Source organism: Eleutherodactylus coqui, chromosome 2, assembly GCF_035609145.1.
Source record: "Eleutherodactylus coqui strain aEleCoq1 chromosome 2, aEleCoq1.hap1, whole genome shotgun sequence".
NCBI classification, from domain to species: domain Eukaryota; kingdom Metazoa; phylum Chordata; class Amphibia; order Anura; family Eleutherodactylidae; genus Eleutherodactylus; species Eleutherodactylus coqui.
The window spans coordinates 175,926,432-175,950,254 of NC_089838.1; the positions used below are offsets into that span (position 1 = coordinate 175,926,432).

Below are 23,823 nucleotides of genomic sequence, written 5' to 3' on the forward strand. Positions count from 1 at the left end.
CACCTCCGGATCCGCTGCTTGAAGACCCGCATGACGCTCCGGCGCCCATGCGCAGTACAGTGCATGACGCGCCGGCGGTGTCACATGACCAGCCGGCAGCGTCATTTGATGCGGCCGGCAGCGGGCGGGGTGCGTATTCGCGCTATACTTTTGCTGTGCTACAGCGGAAGTATAGCGTGACGGGCGGCTTCCATTGACTGCAATGGAAGTCGTATGTGCGTATCCCCGCAGCAAATAGGAAATGTTGCGGGTAATTTCATGCTGTGGAATTCCGCGGTGGAATTCCGCAGCATGTACATTGAGCTATTAGGTTCAATAGAACCTAATAGCTGCAGTGAAACGGGGCGGAAATGTGGCCGTGTGCATTAGGCCTTACTGTAGAATATTTATCACCAACATAGAAGGGGGTTATTTACTGTAAAAGCAGTGAGACTATGGAACTCTCTGCCTGAGGACGTGGTGATGGCAAAATCAATAGAGATGTTTAAGAGGGGTCTGGACGTCTTCTTAGAGCACTATGATATTACAGGTTATAGGCATTAAATAGTCAGAATGGGTTGTTGATAAGGGGACCTTTCAACTGCCGGACTTGGGTCTGGAAGGAACTTCTCTGAAGAGTATTGATCCAGGAATTATTATGACTACCATTATGGAGTCAGGAAGGACTTTTTTCCCCCAGGAAGGGGTAAATTGGCGCTACCTCAGTGGTTTTTTTTAATATTTATTTTCTCTGGATCAACATGGGGAAAAAGGCTGAACTGGATGGACATTTGTCTACTGTGTTGTGTAGCTGACCAATGACAGCTCAATGTGGACAAATGATTGTATTAACGATTGCTGGCAGTGAACAGGCGCCAATCTACATTGGTGTTCGTTGCAGCAGGCCGATTTTCAGCCCGTGTAAATCTGCCTTAGCCATATGCTGGCTTATAACAACACAGTCAATGAATTATCCTGGTACATTTGTCTATTTTCGATTTAGATGCTTAGTCATGTTAGAATAGAATTTCCAATCCACGTGGTTACGTGCTTTTATTCAACTGTAGCAAGAAACATTCCCATGGCACATGTAGTGTTTTCTAATTTATTACACATTTTACTTTATTTTGTGTTAAGCCCAGTTTAGATTCACATCGGTAAATGAAATGGCTTGTAACCTCAAACAACAATTAGATACATTAGTTGCTTTTTTCAGTACTACATTGAAACATGTTTTTTGTGACTTGATCTAACTCCCTCCCCCAAGAATGTTATAACTTAGTACACAGACAAACCGCTCAGAACCAGTTCTGCCTTCAGAATTTGTTAAAACATACAGATAAGTTTTCTCCTGCAAAGCGGTTTTCTCCCTGGGAGTTGAATCCTGCTTGTCCTCTATGGGCTGCATGTTTAGACTACTCTGTTTTGTGTTCTGTCTAACAGTTCTGAGGTTTTAGTTATATAACATTATATAATTCAGCTGGAATGTATGATCTGGTTTCTGGGTTATTTGTACTGATGTAGTAGTATAGAATTACAATATGTAAAGGCTTGTTCAAGAGCTTTAGAGAGGAGCTGGTTTGATATGTCCTATAGCAGCACCAAAAAATTGTTTCATTTAGATATAACAATATAAAGGATTAGCTCTGCCTGTTGAAAATTCAGCATATATGCAAACCTCAAGCTTTTTCTCTCTGTTAAACATTTCTTACTATTAGACTGAATACTCACCTTCTCCGGTAATATTACAAAATCATGTGAATATTACAGCCACATTAGCCTTGTTTTCCATTTTTTTCCTCCCTGTTGGGAGTAGCTAGAATCTACTGTAATATATACATAGAGCCAGCTCCAATCACATAATTGAAAATTTAAAAAAATACTATTTCCTTGAGCTATTACCAAGTCCCAGCTACAGAAGATGGTGGCCAAAATCTACTGCTAGATTCTATAATTCTAAATGATGGTTGTTGGGAATCAAAGGGAGCCTGTCACTTTCCCCCAGCACCATAAACTAAGTTCTAGTGCTGTTAGGAGAGGTGACAGTGAGCCAGGTGAGGTATTTTTATACTCATCTGCTCCAACGATTCAGCGGTGTTCGCCTCTGAAGTTGACGCGCAGCACGAAAATCTGAGCAGAATGTGTGCATGGGACTCTGAAAAGCACTAGAACTTAGTTTATGGTACTGTGGGGGCACGGCAGAATAAGAGAAAAGCCTACTGAGGCTTTTTAAAGTTTTTACCAGTATCTACAAAAGTAGGCGAGTGGGGCAACATGCAAAGGGCCATCCACATTGGTTTACCTTGAGTATTTTGTGTGTCTGAAAGCTTTGCACTATTGCTAATTCCACTAAATATTTTAGTTAATACATTATATACATCGAAAACCCAAGATTGGTTCCTATAAAAACTGCAACTCATCCTGCAAAATACGAAATGTCATACATCTATAGTACTGTGCAAAAGTTTTAGGCAGGTGTGGAAAAAATGCTGCAAAGTAAAAATCCTTGAAAAAAATAGAAATGTTAATAGGTTATTTCTGTCAATTAATAGAATACAAAGTGAATGAACAAAAAAAATTTAAATCAAATCAATATTTGGTGTGATCACCCTTTGCCTTCAAAACATCATAAGGCTCCCTACACACAGCTGAGCTCATGGACGTGCGATGTACTGGCAGATGGGAGGCGTTTTTCTGTTGAAAAAAACAAAAACATCACTCATCACTTCGGTAAGGTTGTGATCCTCCAGAGCAGCTTTCAGCCGCGTCAAAGGATTGGCAAATGTTTCCCATTGTTTTCAATGGGAAGCCTCGCATCCACATCGCACGCTGTGCAATGCGTTTCCCTGTCCCATTGAAAACAAAGGACGATGCGTTCTGAGAGAATGCCTAAAGACAGGACATTGCAATGTGAAGCCGGGAAAAAGTGACACTTTTTGCTAAATGACACATTTTGTTAAATCGATCCACAGTCACCCAAACAATAATATTCTCTTTGAAAGAAGGTAAGTCAGCAATAAAATCCATGGACAAGTAGGTCTATGGTTTTTCAGGTACAGGTGACAGGAAGGTTATGAAGAAATTTGAGTCTGGCAGAAACACCACCAGCACCAATATAACTGTAAATATCATGTCTCATGGTGTGCCACCAGAAGGTTCGTGTTATTAGTCCCTCAAGGTTTTTTGGCTGTGCCCTATCCAGAATTGCACAAGCTTTAGCTGGATCCATTCTGAAACCTAAGAGAGCTATGACATGACTAAGAAAAGAGATCTGGACAGCAAAAGAACATTTCTATCTTGGCATATACATTATCACAAAGTACTTGCAAAACCTGCTGGACATGAGAGACATGAGAGGTGACATCTGGGGATAGGATGAGGATATCATCGACATACACCAACACGAAATGTGCGATAAACTGAACATTGATAAGTGCCTGAAACACAGCAGGCACATTTGTCAAACTAAAAGGCATTACCAGATTTTCAAAATTACCCTCTGGAGTGTTAAATGCCCTTTTCCACTCGTATCCGATTATATGCCCCATACAAATCTAATTTTGAGAACCAGCTAACTCCAGTCAGCTGGTTAAAAACGTTGGGGATTGCGTTTAGTAATCTTATTTAGTTCTCTAAAATTAAGGCAAGGCTACAATCCCCTATTATTAATTCTTAATGAAGAAGAATCCAGCAGCTAGATAAGAGCTAGAAGGAAGTATATCATTTTTCTTGAGACTGTTTGCAATATAAACTTTTAAGTCTTGTCTCTCAGGTCCCGACAAATTATATGCTTGACTTTTAGGAAGTTTACAGTCAGGAATGAGATCAGTGGTGCAATCGCCTGTGCCGAGGTAATTTATCAGCTTCCTATTTAGAGAATACATCCAAGAAATCTCTAATAAAATCTAGCAATGCCTTGGTCTGAATTGTAGCTATTTTAACAGGAAAAAACCTATGCCAACAACCAGGCTTCCATTTGAATATACTCGTGGTCCCAATCAACAACAGGGTTGCTAGTACCGGTATGTGAGCTTTGATATAGCGCAGTCAGTCCTTTCCTTTCATCATGAGGCACATCAGCAGCTGGGGTGCCTGAGGGCTTTCCCCAGTTGGGTCATGAGGAAAACCCTGACTACTTGTACTCAAACCTTGTTTTCCCCAGTCGCATTTAGAAAATCCTTTGGCCTGGGGGGGCCCAACCATCAGATACTATATCTGAATCACTGGAGAGCTCTTTCATAGGGTTTCCAAGGTGAGAGAAAAATAGGATTATCTAAAAGCTTTATAAAAAGATCAAAATAAACAGCCAAATCCTAGTAACTCAAAGTCCAGCACCACTATCCAGAAATAAAGTCACTAGGAGTATGCCAGTGTTCAGTAATATTTCAGCCAGGCAAAATAGCCTAGAAGATGACATCCAAGCAATTTGAAGGCCCAGAGGAGTCTTCCCTCTATCATCCAGGTCATTTAGTTTTCTGACCGAGTATTACTCATTGGACAACTCTACAAAATGTTCTACCCAGCCACAATAAAAACTTGATAAACCTCTCTCCTCTTTTTTTCTTTTTAGATAATGCACCGGATTCTCAGAGTCTGACATCACTCTAGTTACAGATTCAGTTAGTTCATTAGCCCTGTCTCTAAAGGCCCATTTACATGAGACGATAATCGCTAAAAGGCGATCGTTTTAGCGATAATCGTTGCGTCTAAATGTGCGACCATCGTGTACTTTTCGCGTACTGCTAGCTGATTGTTAAATTCAGTCCAACCTAAAAATCGTCCTTTAGCCTTATCAGCAGTTCTCCATGGGGAGTGCTGATAGCATTGTTTCCCACTGGAGAACATAGGATCTGAAAGCAGATAAGAGCCCTTAGGCTACTAACTGCTTTCAGCTAAGGCTTCATTGGCACACTTAATTGCTCTTAAGTAGCTGAGTAGCTACTTAAACGTTTATGCAGAATGATCGCTCAAAGCTGTCACTCAAACTGTCCTTTGAGCGATCATCGGCTCGTGTAAATGGGCATTTACCCGCTGCCCTATACAAATGGCTTGAGTAATAGCCTCATCAAGTTTTTTTAGGCATGAAATCATGAGGTCTTTAATTTTTGTCCGACAAACAAAAAGACAATTGACTGTTTAGTAAGAATCATTCCATTGGGTTTCATTGGTCCACTTGCGGAATTCTGCACAATGAGTGACTTCTATGAGTGACTTTCCTTGGCATAACATTCTGATCTTATTTTTAGCTAAAGATACTCTATTAGGATCATCATACAATAATTCTAGGGTAGAATAAAAATGATCCACAGATGAGAGGGCTTCAGTAGATGGTGGCAAGGAAAACACCCGTGCTTGAGGGTTACTCGAAAGTAAATATGAAATTATGATTCCAGAGGACAAGGGTTAGAGATTAAAATTTACTTTACAAGATTCACGAAAGGATACAAAATCCTGCATTTTACCTGAAAAGCTGTCGGGTAAATCAACTTTAGGCTCCACTATGGTATCCTTTACGAAATGTTAACCTAGCACCTTGTTGCTTGACTTGCATTTCAACTGGATTCATGATTAATACCAAATTCAGAGACCACCCCTTAGAAACAGGGCTTGCACCATGAATGATCCTGTTTAAAACACACATATTTAAGTCCTTTAAATGACACACTTGTAAGGACTCATTCACATAGCTCCTTATTAACTTTTCCTGTTTTGCCATGAGTGCAGGAAAACGGAATCCCTGCCCAGAACGGATCTGCCATATGACAGAATGAGCAACTGTTGCGGATCTTCCCCAAAAAGCGGCACCAGTGGTGTGGGTTTTCATGAATTTTTTGAAGTGGAAATGATGCAGATTTTGGTGCAGATTTTCCGCTGCAGAAAATCTGCAATATTTGCACTGTATGTGAACGTACCCTAAAAAGCAAACTTTATATCTCTACATACAATAGAGGCATGGTAGAATTTTCTTACTGCCTCTTCTAAAAACACTGTGTTAGCTTTGTTTTCTAATATTTCTTTTTTATAGTTTCCATGATGTGATATGCTGTCATAATAAGCTTTGCTGTATTTTCCTACAGATATTTGGCTTTATGAATTTGATAGATCTAGCAAGGAGTGCCCAAGTTTGCAGATCTTGGAAGATAATAACTCAAAACAGTTCACTCTGGAACAGTGTAAGTTTACAGCAGGTTTTTATACATAAAAAGCTATGAAGACATAAAAATATCTACTACTTTGTAATATTTTTAGGTGATATGTTTTATACTTATGTTAGGCCCCCTGCACACGGCGAAAATTCTGCGGCGGGATTTCCCGCAGAATTTGCGCCCGTGAAAGCTGCCATAGGATTGCATAAAAAAAACCCCACAATCCCAGGCAGATGGACGTGATTTGTCCGCGTGAAACAAATTGCGGCATGCTCTATTTCTGTGCAGGTCTCGCAGAGGCCCGCACAGAAATGTCTCTCCCGGCGCCCCGGCTCTGCTCTGCGCATGCACCGGCTGGCCGGCAGCCGGAACATCAAAGAGCCGGAGCGGAGGTAGAGGTGAGCGTCGCACTGGTCCCTGCAGGGGCTGGGGTCGGGTCCTGCTGCAAGAATTCTCGCAGACGGCCTTAGTGTAATTACTATAGTCATTAAACTTTTTAAAATACAGGAACATTAAATAAGTATGGTAAACAGCAGCTTCTTTTTTTTCTTCTGATTATCCCTCTGGATAGGCTCTCCACATTTTAAGATACATTTTTTTTATTGTAGTAGCAATTTACATAGAAGGGAGATAGGGGAACAGTTTATTTTATTATTGTTATAACAGAACTAACTGTGTAAAGCTGTAGGCTGGGAGTCCACAGTGTGGTAACAGCATCAGATTTAAACCCCACCCACATTGGCCAATGGAAAGATGATCCTGCTGGGGAATATATAGGAATATAGCTCAGCACAACTAATATAACAAGTGATTTCTCCAAATAAACAAAAAATGCCACTTTCAATGATTACTGCAGTCTCAGAATTGTTCAACACTCTCTGAATAGAATCCCTCCTAAGAGCAAATATTTGCAAATTACATGTTGTCTCAAGCACACCTAATGCAACTAATCAAGGGCTTCATTATTGCATCAGGTGTGCTTGAAATAAAAAAAAACATTAAATAGATGGATTTATGGATCAGGGATATGTCTAGGGGAGGTAAAATGAAGCATATACTGCAAAGAACACTCTACCTACAGTGAGCAGGGTGGTGGCTCAGTCATGCTCTGGGGCTGCTTTGCTTCCTTTGGCATTGTAAACCTGTAGCATGTGGAGGGCAAAATGTCATGCCTTCTGTGTGAAATGTGAAGTTTGGACATCATTGGACCTTTCAACAAGACAGTGATCCCTAGCATGCCTCAAAGATTCTGGAATGGCCGTCAGTCGCCTTACTTGAACCCCCATAGAAAGTCTTTAGTGGGTTGTGAGGCAGGCAGGTGCAACAAGCAAAGCAAAATCAAGAATATTAGTGAACTAGAAGCCATTAAACATGAGGAACAGGCTAAGATTTCTTAGGCCTCCTGTCCACGGGCGTAGCGATATCCTGCGGCAGATCTCCGCCTCAAGAGCCGCCCCCAGGAAGCAGGGGAGAGCTGACAGCTCTCCGTGCTGAGCCTATCTGACAGATAGGCTCACCGCGGAGAATCATGGCAAATCGCAGCATGCTGCCATTTAAATCCCGTGAGCGGAGAATCGCTATGATTCTTCGCTCGTGGACAGCAGAGCTGCACTTTCCATAGTAAGTCTATGGAAAGCGTTCACGGCACTTCCCGCGGCCAGATTATTGCCGCGGGAAACGCAGTGAAAAATCCGCCCGTGGACAGGAGGCCTTAAGAATGCTGTCAAAAACTAGTTTCTGACTACACATCATGTTAGCAGCAGGCCATAGCAGGAAAGAGGGTGCTTTACTAAGTACCAAAGACACTTGCCACGAAGGGGTTGAAAAATTCTGAGATTGCAGAAGTCATTAAAAGTGGCATTTTTTGTTAGATTTGGATAAATTACTTGTTATATTAGTTGTGTTGAGATATTTACATTTTTCCTGTTTGATTGTTTTTTGTTTTTTTTTTACAAACAGCTGAAAGTTTGTACATTTGGTAAATAAACTTATTTTGCAATGGGGGTTGAATAATTTTGATTGCAAACCCATAAATAGAGAAAAAGGAAAATCAAATTAAGGAGGGTCTGTCAGTCTTCCTGACATACCTGTTTTAGTAAATATGTGGTATATTCCCCGTGTAATAGCAATGCTGGAGCATCTTTTCTTAGACCTCTGGTCCTGTTATTCCTCCTGAAAGCATGTATAAATTGGCAAATGATTGTTATCTTTTGCCAATTCAGTGGGGTATCTCTCTACTAGAGATGAGCGAGCGTACTCGCTAAGGCAAACTACTTGAGCGAGTTGTGCCTTATGCGAGTACCTGCCCGCTCGTCTCAAAAGATTCGGGTGCTAGCGGGGGGCGGGGAGCGGCGGGGGAGAGCGAGGAGGAACGGGGGGGGGGGAGATCTCCCGCAACTCACCGCTCTGCCCTGCCGGCACCCGAATCTTTTGAGATGAGCAGGCAGGTACTCGCATAAGGCACTACTCGCTCGAGTAGTTTGCCTTAGCGAGTACACTCGCTCATCTCTACCCTCTACATATTTTTACAGCATTGATTGCATAGTTTCAGACTTGTCAATTTAGACATTTCCAGGAAAAATAAAGGTCTCTTTGCACGGGACGACGGTCGGGGGCAGAAGCACTTGACAGCCATTCTAGCAGCTATCGCTTCTGGGCTTCTACACAGGAGCGATTGTCGTCCTGTGAATAGAGGATGAGCAGAATGGAGATCTCTTCTTTCCGCCTGCCTCCATTCACAGTAAAACAGAAATCTTTGTCGTCCGTCTGTACTGGCCAACAATCACTTGTTTTTTTAGGTAAGGTAAAAAACAAGTGACTCCAACAAATAAGAGTTTTTTGGCTAAGTGCCCTCTTAGTGGCCCCTTGTACACAGGACAACTATTGTTCGAATTTACTGTTTCCACTAACTATTCAAGCAATAATCATTCTCTGTAAAGGTACCTTAATGGAGGAACGGCACAACGAGGAGTTCGGTGCAAAGATGCTCCAGAATTAGTTCATGAAGAGTATATACTATTGATTTACTAAGACAGACATGTTAGGAGGGCTTACACGTCTTCATTAAACAGAATGAGTACTTTCATAATATAATGCATATGATTTCTTATTTGTAGATTGATTTATCCTCCGTTAGACATCGCATTCAAGACAAATTTGTGATGAACATCTTACGAAAGTGTCGTCCTTATGTCATACGTTTAAATTTCCGGAGATGTTCAACGCTACATTGGTCTACATTTAAAGGCATAGGTATGAGTGTTTTCCTTAACATATTTGTAAATGTTTTTAAAAGATTTATCTAGGATTTATTTAACAAGAAAAATCATAAAACCTGCAACTTCATACAAAAACATGGCCAAAATAGATGTTCTTGTCAAATGTCATGGAACCTACAAAGAGGTGGAACTATTGTAGTCTGTATTACAGCAGTTGGTAATCAGATGTGAAATTACTCTTTACATAGAGTTCTCACTTGAGGTAAGACTTTCAGTTATGGTCATATTAAACTATACACTTTGCGCTTTAGATTTACATATGAAATAAGTCTGATACTTTTTTTCAGGCACTTTTTTCATTATAACTCACCAGTATCTGAAAATGCTGATTTTATTCTATTGTCATCAAGTTTAAAAAATGTAATACAAAAAAAGGTTGTTTATTAAAAGTCCTAAAACTACTGGTACTGTTGATAATACAAAGAGTCACACATTCAATACATATGTTGGAAAGTAGTTTCCTGTTTAAATATATGACACTGGTTTGTGTTCTTGCATAGTTTACAGCATTGTAAAGCAGTATATTACAAAGCTAATAATCTCATATACATATTTTATTACTATATATACAATTACCGTAATAAAGTTTTTGCTTTTTTAAATAGTTGTAGGATTATGTTTGTTCTCTCAAATACAGATGTAATGTGATTTAACGCAGGGGCGTAACTATAGAGGGTGCAGGCGATGCGGTTGCACCCGGGCCCAAGAGCCTTAGGGGGCCCATAAGGCCTCTCCTCTCCATATAGGGAGCCCAGTGCTATGAATGAAGCATTATAGTTGGGGGTCCTGTTACAGGTTTTGCATTGGGGCCCAGGAGCTTCAAGTTACGCCTCTGATTTAACGTATAATTTACCTCTGTGAAATGTAATAGCTGTTTTTGTAAAAGAAAGATGAAGTGCAGTCAAGTTACAAAAGAGAATATATGGCATGAACAATACAGCAAGGTCTAAGCTGCCCATAGACATTAGATTTGTCTCTGAAAATCCTGCCTGCGGGATTTACCGATCAAATGTTAATGGGTTTTGTCTGGCACGTATCTAATATCATGGAAGAAAACCTATTTATTACATTTGTAGGCCATTGCCTTAAAGGGGTTGTCCTGCAAAAGCAAGTGAAGTTAAACACTTCTGTATGGCCATATAAATGCACTTTGTAATATACATCGTGCATTAAATATTGGCCATACAGAAGTTATATACTTACCTACAGGGGGTCTCCCCCCCCCCCCCCCTTGTGTTGGCGTCCCCGTCTCCCTGGCGCCGACCGAATCCTTCTCCTTGATTAGACGCGCTTGCGCAGTCTGCCTCTTCTGTCCCATTGAATGGGGCCGCTTCAGCGTGCTCGCACCGCACAGGTCATCTGCGCATGCGCAGACCAACTGTGCGGCGCGCGCACGCTGGAGCGGCCCCATTCAACGGGACAGAAGAGGCAGATTGCGCAAGCGCGTCTATTCGAGCCAGGAGAAGGATTCAGCCTTTGCCAGGGAGACGGGGACGCCAACAGAGGGGGGGGGGAGACCCCCTGTAGGTAAGTATATAACTTCTGTATGGCCAATATTTAATGCACGATGTATATTACAAAGTGCATTTATATGGCCATACAGAAGTGTTTAACTTCACTTGCTTTTGCGGGACAACCCCTTTAAGTTCTGCCAAAATGACTGACATTGAAGTTGTTTGACAACAGCTGTTTTTCTCAGTAAGAAAATATGTCTGTTTTTTTTTGTTTGGCAGGAAATTACTAGTAAACTGTTTCTCTCAAATTTGTTAAGTTCTAGTTATCAGGATGTTACTCCATCTTAAGGCCCATTTAGACACAACGATTATCGCTCAAAAGATTGCTTTTCAGCGATAATTGTTGTGTGTAAATACGCCCATCTTTTCGTTTTCTGCCGAACAAAGGTTTCCAGTTCTGCTTGAAAACCATCATTCGGCAGAACAGCTGATAAGCAGGACCGCATTCTGTGCTCTGCCCAGGGATAGCTGATTACAGCTGATAACATTGTATCAGCTGTTCTCAGCTGTCAGCCCCGCTGGCAGATCAAAGCGAAAGTAATCGGGAAACAGTGGGAGGTCTGTTCCCTGATTACAGCTCCACTGTAGTAGTAGTTTATGCAAAATGATCGCTCAAAAGCCATCTTTTGAGCGATAATCTTTGCAGTGTAAATGCACCCTTACATAATAAACACATCTTGTCAATAACAGTACATCTACTCATGTTTTGTTGTGCTGCAAGAGTGACAAGACAGCCTACTATTCATTTAGGTAGTCCCAGATAGATACAGCTCATACTAATCTACAGTTTTATCTTGTTTGAAGTACAGTTGACATTGTAACTCTAACTTAATGCACAGAGCTAATTTTGCTTGTTGATCCCATTTTAATAGTCCTTTTCACAGATCTCATACATTGTAATCTGCAATAATCTTTATAAAAAAGTAATTGTAGAATTTAACTAAAATACATTCTTTTCTGTAAGCAAAAATATCAAAAAAATAGTCAGTAAATTAAGTTAACACTGTTAATCCCAGTCATTGTAACAAGGCTTGTATAAAAAGTCTGACTTTGGCTTGAAGGAATGCTACCTTTCAATAGGTGGCACTGTGGAGGATTTATTCCATCTCCCTTATTAACCTCTTAACGACCAATGACGTATAGGTACGTCATTGAGTCGCGGGGTATGTATAAAGAGAGGTTGCGTGGCAACCTCTCTTCATACAGTGCGGGCGTCAGCTGTTTATAACAGCTGACACCCGCGGGCAATAGCCGATCGCGGCCGCGCGGCCGATCGCGGCTATTAACCATTTCAATGCCACTGACAATTCTGACAGCGGCATTTAAATCCGGGGTCCCGCACGGCCCCCCCGCGGTAAGATCGGGGGAGCCGTGCAGGTGTCATGGCAGCCGGGGGCCTAATGAAAGGCCCCAGGGCTGCCTTAACAGACTGACTATGAAGCCATCCCCGTGGGGTGGCTTCATAGGCTGCCTGTCAAAAAGCAGTATGACGTAATGCTATAGCATTACGTCATACTGCAGGAGCAATCAAAGCATCGCATATTAAAGTCCCGCAGGGGGACTTCAAAGCAATGTAAAAAAAAAATCAATAAAGTTTTTTTTAATTGAAAAAAAAAAAAGTTGCAAAAGTTTAAATCACCCCCCTTTTGCCATATCTATTATTAAAAAATCTAAACCATACAATAAAAATACATATTTGGTATCGCCGCGTCCGTAAAAGTCCGACCTATCAAAGTAGCGCATTATTTTTCCCGCACGGTGAACGTCGTCCGAAAAAAAAAAATAACGCCAGAAATACACTTTACCCTGTCTCCCAGAAAAAATGCAATAAAAAGCGATCAAAAAGTCGTATGTACTCCAAATTGGTACTATCAGAAACTACAGAACATCCCGCAAAAAACGAGCCCTTGCTAAACTACGTCGACGGAAAAATAAAAAAGTTATTGCGCGCACAAAATGACCGCAGAAAATAATTGAAAAAAATTAAATGTCTGAAAAAAAAAGAGGAGTATGGTAAAAAAAAAGACTATACAAGCTTGGTATCATAGTAATCGTACCGACCCATAGAAAAAAGTTATCATGTCATTTTTTTTTGCTGTTTGTGCGCCGTAGAAACAAGACGCACTAAAAGATGGCGAAATGTCATTTTTTTTTCATTTTACTCCACTTAGAATTTTTTTTAAGTTTTTCAGTACATTATATGGTACTTTAAATAGCACCATTGAAAAATACAACTCGTCCCGCAAAAAACAAGCCCTCATACAGCGACATCAATGGATAAATAAAGGAGTTACGATTTTTTTAAAGGGGGGTGGAAAAAACAAAAATGGGAAAAAAAAGGGCCGCGTCATTAAGGGGTTAACACTGTTAATAAAACACCTTGTGTTTTTGCTGACTCAATTTGAGTTTTATGCTTTGTGTCTTCGAGTTTCTCCCAATCGTCTTCATTAATCCCTGCATGAACCTGGAATCTGTCATTTGGACATTCTTCATAGTAACTCCTGACATACTTCCCAACAAACCATCCTTTGTACTCTTGTGGCTCCTTACACTCCAAGCCGTTGTAATTGACATTGTAATGATGTTTTAGCCAGTAGAACAAGTAATGAATGTTGTAATCACACCTCCACGGGTTGTCTCTAAGCCATAGCTTTCTCAAGAAGTACAAATCTTCCAGGACACCATACTGGAAATTGCAGAGCTTGTTTTCTGACAAATCCAATTCATGGAGGTTCATGAGACCTGAAAACGCAGCTACAAAAAGACATTTAGAACAGGAATGTGATTATTAAGCAAAAACTGGGTAAACATGTTAATTTGAAAACATCCCTATAGTTAATTCCAGAATTATTGGCATTCCTCAAGAAATTGTGCAAAACAAGCATATGACATGAACCAGTCATATGATGTGTCTAACAGTTTCTTATAACTGTTAGGGCTGGACAGTATGCTCTATTTCTCCACATATCATACGCAGCCCTTGAAATTTGTAAAAAAAAATAAAATCACACTGCGCTTGTCTGTGACGTCGTATTCCTGGACATGCGCAGTGCCTTTCTCAGCCCGTACTCGATCTCTGCTGCAGAGCGTATGGGCTGCGAAGCGTACAATGCTGTGGTATACTAGGCTGTATTCACACGGCTGATATTCCCATGTGAGTTCTGTGTGTGTGTCTGACACTGACCAAACGTGCCCTGAAGAAGAGCCCTCTCATTTGAATTGGTTCTTTCACATGAGTGATGTTTCACTCGGACCAGTAGTCCGAGTCTGAAAAGTCACTGTGTGTCCTATTTTTGTGTGAGTCTCGCACAAAAACAGGACTTGTGTTGTGCAATGTCCTGCGCAGCACACAAACAGATTTGCATTGCGAAATCTGCGTTCAGCGTCTGTTCATAGCTTGCTATGGAAAATCGCTTCTTATTGCACACTTGCGAAAACCAGTTGCAGAGGCAAAATCGCAGCATGCTTTATTTTTATGCGGTGTCTGCCAGGACAGCTTCCATTGAAGTCAATGGAAGCCATACGTCCCACAGCCTGTCCGCAATTGACATTGTGTATAGATCGCGGGTACCCACGTCATCACCTAGCAACTGCGCTGGAAAAAAGTCCAGTTAACTGAAATTGGGCAAAAGGTTGCAGACCTGCACAGATCAGGAAATTAATAATAAAAATAATAGTTGGTTATTACCATCAAGCAAAATGAGGACCTATGATTAAAAATCTCAAGGCTGGCTGCACACAACCGGGTCGGATTCCGATTTGGGATCCTGCAGCAGAATCCGACCTGGTGCCCAACCGGTGAACCCTGCGTGCCTGTCCGGATGGTTATCGTCTGTGCTGCAGATGTGCAGGCTATCGCCTCGGCGCACATGTGCAGTAGAGATGTGACCGTGCCGTCGCTATGCAATGATGTGGATTCCATGGCCTTTCCATAATGATGATTGCAGAAGATCCGCGAGACGGATGGCTTCCATTGACTTCACTAGAAGCCATCCGCACGGAATCCGTCTCAAAATAGAGTATGCTGCGATTTTTTCCCCTGCGAGCGAAAAATCGCAAATTAATTTCCGCTTGTGGGCATGGAGACACGCTTTTACATTGGATGCTATGGCCAGTATGTGCTGCGAAATCCGGAGGCGGATGCCCGCTCCGGATTCTACAGTGCAAATCCAGCCGTGTGCATTGGGCCTAAAGCATAGAATAATTGAAGGGTGTGGTCACACAGAAAGGAAATGATGTGGACTTTCCCCAGCAGAAAATCTGCATCAAAAACTACAACAAAATCGTGTGTCTAGTTCTGAGTCTAGTATTCTCTGTCTCGTCGGTGTAATTTAACTCGTAGGCTAGTTTCACATGGGTGATCACGATATTATTTTGCCGCAAGACAATCGCTGAAAAATCGAGTGTTTATTCCTGCAATTTTTGGGTGTCAGCATTGCTTTTTTTTTTTAATAATCTCGCATCACATAGCTGTGTCCGCGATAAAATCGCATGATTTTTTTTTATCGCGAAAGTCAATAGGACTTTCTAATATTAAAATCACAATGCAACATGCGTTTGTTGCGTTGCAATGCAATAAAGAGGAGGTCTCCATAGTGAAACATAGGAGTTAAAAGATAGAGAAAGATAGAGCATGAAAGATAGAGCATGCGACGATTTTTTGTTCTCTCAACATCGCATCAGTGAAAATATCGCAGATGGGAAGGAAACCATTGAAAATCATTGGTTTCATAATATGCTTTTTTACTGACTCTCGCATCAGGCGAAAATCACGCAATTTTCTCACCCGTGTGAAACTACCCTTAGGGCCCCTTCACACTGGCGAGGAAATCTCTCATTTTTCCTTCGATGCAAAAGTGAGTGAAAATGCAGGATTATGAAACCAATGAATTATAATGGTTTCATTCTAATTTGCGATGTTTTCACTCGTGCGATACTGCGTGAAAGAAATTGTAGCATGCCTATTGTTTTTGCGATATCGCCCATTGAAAGCAATGAGAGGATCGCTATCCCCTGCTACGGCTGTGGCAGCTACAGCAGGGGATTCCTTTGATGTGAAACCCCTGGATGCTGTCACATCTACAGGCCTCACCCTGTTGCCAATGGGGCCTGCAGCAGCAGCGGTGGCCTCATTGAAAACATAGGGAGAAGATCACGCGCCTTTGCCACTGCTGTAACAGCTGTGGCAAGGGATTCCTTCATCCCTGCGAGGAGTCCCCTCATCACTGAACACTGTGACAGCAGTGGCAGGGTGTTCAGTGATGAGGGGACTCCCCACGGGGATGAGGGAATCCCCTGCCACAGTTGTCACAGCAGTGGCAGAGGAGCGTGATCTTCTCCCATTTCTTTCAAAGGGGTCGGCGCTGCTGCTACCGCATTAAAGCAATGGGATGAAGGGAACCCCCGCAGGGCTGCGACGCTGTTCACATGAAAATGCCTCGCATCCATGGGCAAAAAAGGCCCAACCTTTGTCCCCAGTGAAGTTCGCTCCTGAACTGTTAAACAGGAGTAAGTATCGCTGGCATCGCTCACAGTGCTGCCGGGATGGATGTGGAATCGGCCTGGGAGCGCTCTCCGCTCGCCCACCTCTATTCACAGTAAGAAGACGATTGTTCAGAAGTGAACGGCTCCAGTTTACACTGAATGACACGTCATTTACTTTTCTGCATGTTCAGTCGCGCCTACATTTACATGGGATGATTTGTTCAAATTCCTATAGAAATAACACTAGTCAACATGAAAACCGAATACTGATTCTAGTGCAGTTTTATGTCCTGGATGCAAATATGTAATCAGAATTTTTCCATCAGGCATAATTTTTTTTTTTTACAGTCTCTTCATTTTTTCAAACTTTAGTGTTCTTTAAAGCATGTTAAGAGATCAATTAATTTTATATTTTCTGTTTTAAATAATGTGTATTCAGCAAAATGTCTTCTGCTATGCAAGCTTATTCTTGTGCAGACATGTTCAGACATCTTTCAATATATATAGATATATTTTCCTAAATCTATTTGTCCAGTGGATTTAGGAAATCCACAAAGGTGTTCCGCACGAGGTTTCCGCGGCTATATGGATGCATTGGACATCCGCAGGTAAGTAAATACCTGCGGATGTCAACCTTTCCCACCACGTGGATCGCACGTGCGGGAAAACACCCGCAGCGTGCTCAATTTTCTGCAGGTTTCCTGTGCGGATGGCTCCTGCAGGCCTCCATAGAAGCCTATGGAAGCCGTCCGGTCCCGCAGTACACCCGCAGCTGAATTTCTGCTCTCCGGCGCGGGAGAGCAGGAGTTTAAAAAAAGAGTGCGCGGCGTATGCGCACGGCACGCTGACGGCGTACCGAGCACATCCGCCGGGCAGAGGGAAAGAAGATCCGGCCGCGACAGATGGGAACCCACAGCGTCCGGAAAGGTGAGTTAAATCATTTTTCAGGCCTCATGTCCGCGGGAAAGGAGGGACCCGCTGCAGGATTCTGCATGGAGAATCCACGCGGGCCTAAATTTCCCAGTGGACATGAGGCCTAAGTGTAAATGCACACTGGTGGAAATTCCGCGGCGGGATTTCCTGTAGAATTTCCGGCCGTGCCCGCTGCCACAGGACTCCATTAGATAATGCGATCGTACGCAGACAGCAGCGATTTGACCGCATGAAAACTTGCGCGGTAAACAAATAGTGGCATGTCCTATTTCTGTGTGAGCCTCGCAGAGACCCACACAGAGACATCACTGGTGACGCGCCGCCTCTGCACTGCGCATGTGCCGGCTGGGCGGCAGCTGGCACATAGCAGAGTGAAGGAGACGCCGGGAGGAGGTGAGCCGCGGGTCATTGCTGGGGTACATGTCACATCTCGCTACGAGAATTCTCGCAGTGGCATCTGACCCAGCCGTCTGCAGGAGGCCTTAAGAAAGACCCCAGGGCTGTCATGGCAGAATGCCTGTGGGGTGGCATGATGGAATGCCTGCCCAATCGTAGTGTAATGTAATGCTAGGGTATTACATCATACTGCAGGAGCGATCAAAGCATCACAAGTTGTCCCCTCTGGGAACTCAGAAAAAAAAGTAAAAAATAGATTAATAAAGTTTTAAATCATTTATAAAAGGTAAGTAATAACATTTTTTTAAAAACTTTTATCGTGTCATTTTTGTTGCAGTTTGTGAGCCGTAAAAAACAAGACGCACCAAAAGATGGTGGAATTACATTTTACTCCACTTAGAATTTTTTAAAAGATTTTTAGCATTTTGTATGGTGCATTAAATAGCACTACTGAAACATACAACTCGTTCCGCAAAAAACAAGCCTTCATACAGCGACGGCGATGAATAAACAAAAGAATTACAGTTTTTTAATAGAGGAGAGGAAAAACTGAAAATGGCAAAAAAGGACCAGGTTTTTAAGGGGTTAATACATTGATTTCAGCTCATTTCCATGCAGTTAACAATAATTCTGGAGCTGACTGTAAATAAGCATTTAGTACTATCAAATTGAACAAAGTTAAAAAGAAAGATGTAGACTAAAAAAAATAAACGGAGCATACTTTGTTAGAGAAACAGTATTACCTAATGTGGATTGAAATCTGTAACAGCCAAAATGGAAAACCTGACAGTTCTGAGTCATACTGTATGTAGTAACTGCGGATCTCCCCTCCCCCATCACTCACACTGTGCGGAGATATGCTTCATTGCTTCATGGATTCAACGCCTGGAGCTCTTCTATTCTGCTAGGATCAGGATATACATGCTCATAGCTCACAATTCACTCCTATGGAGGCACAGGCCCTACTTCTGACCTAACTCTATCAAACTCTCTGTGCTCTTTGAAGACGTTTTCAAGGACTCAAAAAAACATTTTTGTGGATGTGAAAGAAACAAAAAAAGTCACACTGGCCTTCTTCAGTGGCATGTCATCCAGCACTGGAGCACCAGCCCCCACTAGAGATGAGCGAGCATACTCACTAAGGACAATTACTCGAGCGAGCATTGTCCTTAGCTAGTACCTGCCCACTTGGAAGAAAAGGTTCGGCTGCCGGCGCGAGTGAGAGGTGAGTTGCGGCAGTGAGCAGGGGGGAGCGAGGGGGGAGAGAGAGATCTCCCCTCCATTCCCCCCCGCTCTCCCCTGCCGCTGGCAGACGAATCTTTGCCCCCAAGCGGGCAGGTACTCGCTAAGGGCAATGCTTGATCGAGTAATTGTCCTTAGCGAGTATGCTCACTCATCTCTAGCCCCCACCATACCAAATTCAGAACAAGTTGGCTGCAGTCACATGCTGCTCATTGTGCATTGTCCAGTCATTCACATTCACTGTATAAATAAATGAGAACGGCTGAACGATCGGTATTTAAACCGAACGATTAGTGGAACGAGCCAACAATGATTTTTATGCTTGTAAAAAATGAATGGTGAATGAAAAGCGAATGATTTATTGTTTCTTGTTCAATCGTTGGCTGCGTTTATATTGAACAAATCGTTCATTTTTGCTCATTTTAACGATTATTGTTCCATGTAAAGGGGCCTTAGGGTGGACTTTATAATGTCTCTCCAACCTCTTGGACCATCACTGATCAGCATAATGAAGGGTGTTACAGCTTTTCCCATTCACTTGAATGGTACTGAGCTGCAGTACCAGAAACAGTTGCTGGTACAGACAAACCACTATGTCTCAGCACAATAAAGGGGTTCCTGCAACATCTTAATTATTTACAGATAGGCAGCTAATAAGTTGCTACCTTCTCTGAAGGGTAGGCCATTAATGTTTAATTACTGAAGAATCTATATCTAAACATATAGATAATGCTTAAATAAAACTGAGCTTTCAAGCAATAAAGCATACATGTCCTTCTTTGGCCAACCAAACAGTTGGGGAGTGTTGGGGGCAGTCAAAAGTTGTAATAAATTCTTTGTGAATAAGTAAAAAAAATGGCTTGTTCTGCAGAAAGATTATTATGCCTAATGCAACTTCCCTATGAACAAGCATACTTGAAACTCACTTATTGATCAGCTTGGAGCAAGGAAATGTAGTATTACGTGCTGGCCATACCCTTCCCGACCCACGTCTATTGGCCTCTCACTAGCCAAGCCAGAAACCTACTGCAAACTAATGAGGGACAATAACCCCAAAACTGCGGTTTGTGCATGGTAGGCTTTGGCTCATAATTCCCAGTCATTGTTACAAGGCTTGTTAAAAGGTCTGACACTGACTTGCAGGAATGCTGCCTTCCAATAGGTGGTGCTACAGAGGCATTGTTCCATTTGGCTGCTAGCCACTGAAATGCCATTACTGATGACCTAATATATGAATACACTGGGTTGGCTAGAAGGAGAAACAAATTTTTTTGGGAGCAATACTCTGCTGTGGCAAAAATTGGTATGGAATCCCAAAGGGGACCACTCTATGTTGTCCATATGCCCTGTGAGGTACTGAGGGGCGTGATAGTGGATGGTCACTACGTCGGCCCTAGGTTCCGTTATTATGCCTAGTGGGGCTGGAGGAAGTCCATGTCCCGCTGTTTGAGACATGAAAATCCAGGAGGGCAATGTAATCTCCAGCAAGTAGTTGCTGGAGATCTTTTCTTTAACCTCTTCTCGCTCCAGGGCATAAGTTTACGTCCTGGGAGCGGGGCACTTCCCGCAACAGGGCGTAAACTTACGTCCTGGGGATAGCGCAAGATCACTTATGATCTCGCACTATCCCGCAGCGGGAGCCGGCTGTCCGTCACAACCGGCCTCCAGCTGCAACAGCGGGGGTGCATCGGAGATGCGCTCTCCGCTGTTAACCCCTTCCCTGCCGCGATCTATGCAGATCGCGGCATGGGAAGGGTTCACAAAGGGAGCACGCTCCCTCTGTGACGTCACCCGGCTCTCGCGATATAATCGCAGAGAGCCTGGCTTGTTGCCATGGCAACAGGACGCCAGACACTGGCGTCCTGTAGTGCCATAGCCTATGATCGCTGTATAAGCGATAAGGCATGGCAGGGCAGTAGCCCTGCCATGTCTTATCACAGCGATCATCAGTGCTGTCCTGCAAGTCCCTCAGAGGGGCTCACATTGTATAAAAAAAAGATTTAAAAAATGAATAAAAACGAAAAATGTTTTTGAAAAAAGCAACAACTTTTTTTTAGGCTTTTTCTCATATTAGCATAAAAAGGTTAAAAAAAATTTAAACCCCATATATTTGGTATTGTTGCGTCCGTAACGACTGTGCACGGAAAAAAACAATTCAGGCAAAATGCTAATTTTTAGCATTTTGCCTCCCTAAAAACGCAATAAAAGTGATCAAAAGCGCCGTATGTTCCCCAAAATGGTAACAATAAAAACTACAGCTTGTCTCGCAAAAAATAAGCCCTCATAGAGCTCTGCACATAAAAAAATAAAAAGGTTACAGGACTTTGAATGCAGCGATTTAGAAAAAATTTTTCCAAAAAAATGGTTTTTATTGCAGAAAAGTGGAAAAACCTAAAAAAAATTAAAGAATTTTAGTGTCGTTGTAACCATACCGACCCGCAGAAAAAAGGGATTGTGTCATTTATGGTGCATGATTAAGGGTGCATTCACACGACCGTATATCGGCTGGGTTTTCACGCCCAGCCGATATACGGCGTCTCTCTCTGCAGGGGGTGGAGGCTGAAAGAGGCGGGAGCAGTGCTCTGAGCTCCTGCCCCCTCTCTGCCTCCTCTCCACCCCCCTGCACTATTTTCAATGAGAAGAGGCGGGACAGGGGCGGAGCGAATTGACAGAACTTAGCCCCGCCCCTGCTCCCATTGCAAAAACCCTAAGGGCGCCCACCCACTGGCGTTTGCGATTTCCGTGCGTGAAAAACGCAGCGTTTTCGGCGCGTTTTTCGCGGCGTTTTCGCGGCTTTTTCGCGCCATTTCCATTGACATTCATGGGTGCATTACGAGAAAAATAAGGACACATATGCAACTGACAGTTCCTATGTTAAAAAACGCAACGGACCGGAAAAAAAAACGCCAGTGGACAGGAACACATTCAAAACTAATTGCTCTTGAGAAAAAACGCAAAACGCAAAGGAAAAAAAAACGCCAGTGGGTGGGCGCCCTAAGGCTGCAAAAAAAAAAATCTATGGCAGAATTCATGCGTTTTCTCTCCCTGCTGTCATAAAAAAAATTATAAAAGTTTTACAATACAGTCTATGTACCCAAAAGTGGCACCGATAAAAACTACAGTTCACCACTCAAAAAAAAAGCCCTTATACGGCCGCGTCGATGGAAAAATAAAAAAGTTATGACTTTTGAAAAATGGATTAGAAAATCTGCCAAAAATCGTTGCGTCCTTAAGCCCAAAATAGGCCATGTCATTAAGGATTTAAAAGTCTTTGGGTCTGGATTTTTGGAATGGATGACAGGTTGCTAGTGGGGCCATCCATTCCACTTCCTCCACTCCAGGTTATGTGCAAGGTCAATCAGCACAGGTGCTGAGGCTGGTCCAGGAAGAAGTGTATATAAATAGCTGTGTGCACTGACACAGGGAGAGTCTGGATGGCTGCTGGACCCAGGCAGCCTGATATACCTGCTGGAGGTAAAAGCCCTGGACTATTGTTTTCTTGCCTGAAGCTAAGGCTGGATTTGTTTGATTTTCTGGACTGAAATAAACGCAGGTCACGCCTGCACTTGGACTTTAAATACTTGTCTCCATCTCTGACTGCCGCAAACCCGCACTCTACCGAGCTGTCTTCCCATAGCCCTGATAACCCCTCTAACCACTTCATTCTCCAGGGCGTACTTCTAAAAGTACTTTGATAGCTGACACCTGCCCCCAGCAGCCGCAATCAGTGTATATTATTAATTATTCCCATAAGCCAATGCTCTCTTGTTACATTGGGCCGAGAATTCAGGACCGTTGCACAATGTATTAATATTAATCAAATGTACAAACAGCAGCTATTCTAGGAGCTGCATTGTTCTGTACATATATACCCACATATATTATATTTAACAGTATCAGTTCTCTCAATTAGATTACTCCGATAATTCTCCAAAAGGTCACCTCTGTTAAAAACCCATTTATTTATTATGACCAGATTTTCATTTCCCTTATACTATATGTGAATTTACCTGTTCTTTGAACGGATTAACCATTTTTCAATGCGGTTTTGAGTGCAAAGAGTTTTTCCTGTACTTGGTTACAAATTTAAAACGAATTTTAATTTTGCTGAGGAGTTACGTTGTCATGGAGCATCACAAATTTGCATATAACTTGCACCTAAAAAGTAATGTTATTTAAAGTGGTTATCTAGCTTCAAAGTCTTTTTTTTTTAAAAACTTGTCCAGGGTGGTGGTGCCTTGATTTCCAATGGCACCCTATACTCTACTGCTACATCCAGCTGGTACTATTGTACCTTGACGCCACCGGAAGCTAGGGGTTTGACAGGGCTTGCATAGAAGAACACCCCTGCTTCCAATTTTGCTGCATGATTTTGTCTGCCTAGCTGCTGGGGTTCCATTAAGAATTGCAGGAGGGTTAAGTGTGTGTACACTGCTCACCTGATCCCCGAAGCGCTGTCCCTACGGCCATGTTCCCCCTGCTGCCCTGCTATATTCCTCGGCCACCTCACATGTGGCATTGTCCCCCAGATGGCTCAAACGCTGTCCCTGCGGCCATGTTCCCCCTTCTGGCCTGCTACAGTCCCCGGCAACCCCAGATGTGCGCTCACCGGATCACAAGTGCTGTCCGTGGGGCCATGTTCCCCATGCACTGCAAGAACAGTAGGTACCCCTTCAGTGTTCTTTCCCTGGTGTAAGATCCTGCGCTGATCCGGCCCTGCTGCATCGTTCCCTGCTCTACCGCAGGACACTTTAGTTCTGATGGGGGTTTCCTCAGATGTCCGCTGTGATGTCTGCTCCCACGAGCTCCCTGCTGTGCTGCCGAAGCACCCCGCCGCCGGTACAAGACAGC

General features: G+C 42.8%; 2 protein-coding genes across 7 annotated transcripts in view; one reads left to right on the forward strand and one right to left on the reverse strand.

The window, feature by feature from the left end:
- Window positions 1–23,823, forward strand: part of FBXL13 (F-box and leucine rich repeat protein 13) — a 159,693-nt gene that overhangs the window by 42,883 nt on the left and 92,987 nt on the right. For all 3 annotated transcript variants that reach the window (XM_066591982.1, XM_066591984.1, XM_066591983.1), the window contains exons 8-9: window positions 6,057–6,152; window positions 9,242–9,377. In XM_066591982.1, coding sequence (XP_066448079.1) covers window positions 6,057–6,152; window positions 9,242–9,377 — 232 coding nt within the window. The remainder of the gene's footprint in view (window positions 1–6,056; window positions 6,153–9,241; window positions 9,378–23,823) is intronic.
- The window catches only part of LRRC17 (leucine rich repeat containing 17), a 59,144-nt gene that overhangs the window by 820 nt on the left and 34,501 nt on the right, over window positions 1–23,823 (reverse strand). For 3 of the 4 annotated variants that reach the window (XM_066591987.1, XM_066591985.1, XM_066591986.1), the window contains one exon: window positions 11,028–13,671. The exons of the other annotated variant lie outside the window; for it this stretch is intronic. In XM_066591987.1, the coding sequence (XP_066448084.1) occupies window positions 13,268–13,671 (404 nt within the window). In that variant the 3' untranslated portion in view covers window positions 11,028–13,267. Of the gene's footprint in view, window positions 1–11,027; window positions 13,672–23,823 lie in introns of those variants that run through there. 4 annotated transcript variants of the gene reach the window in all.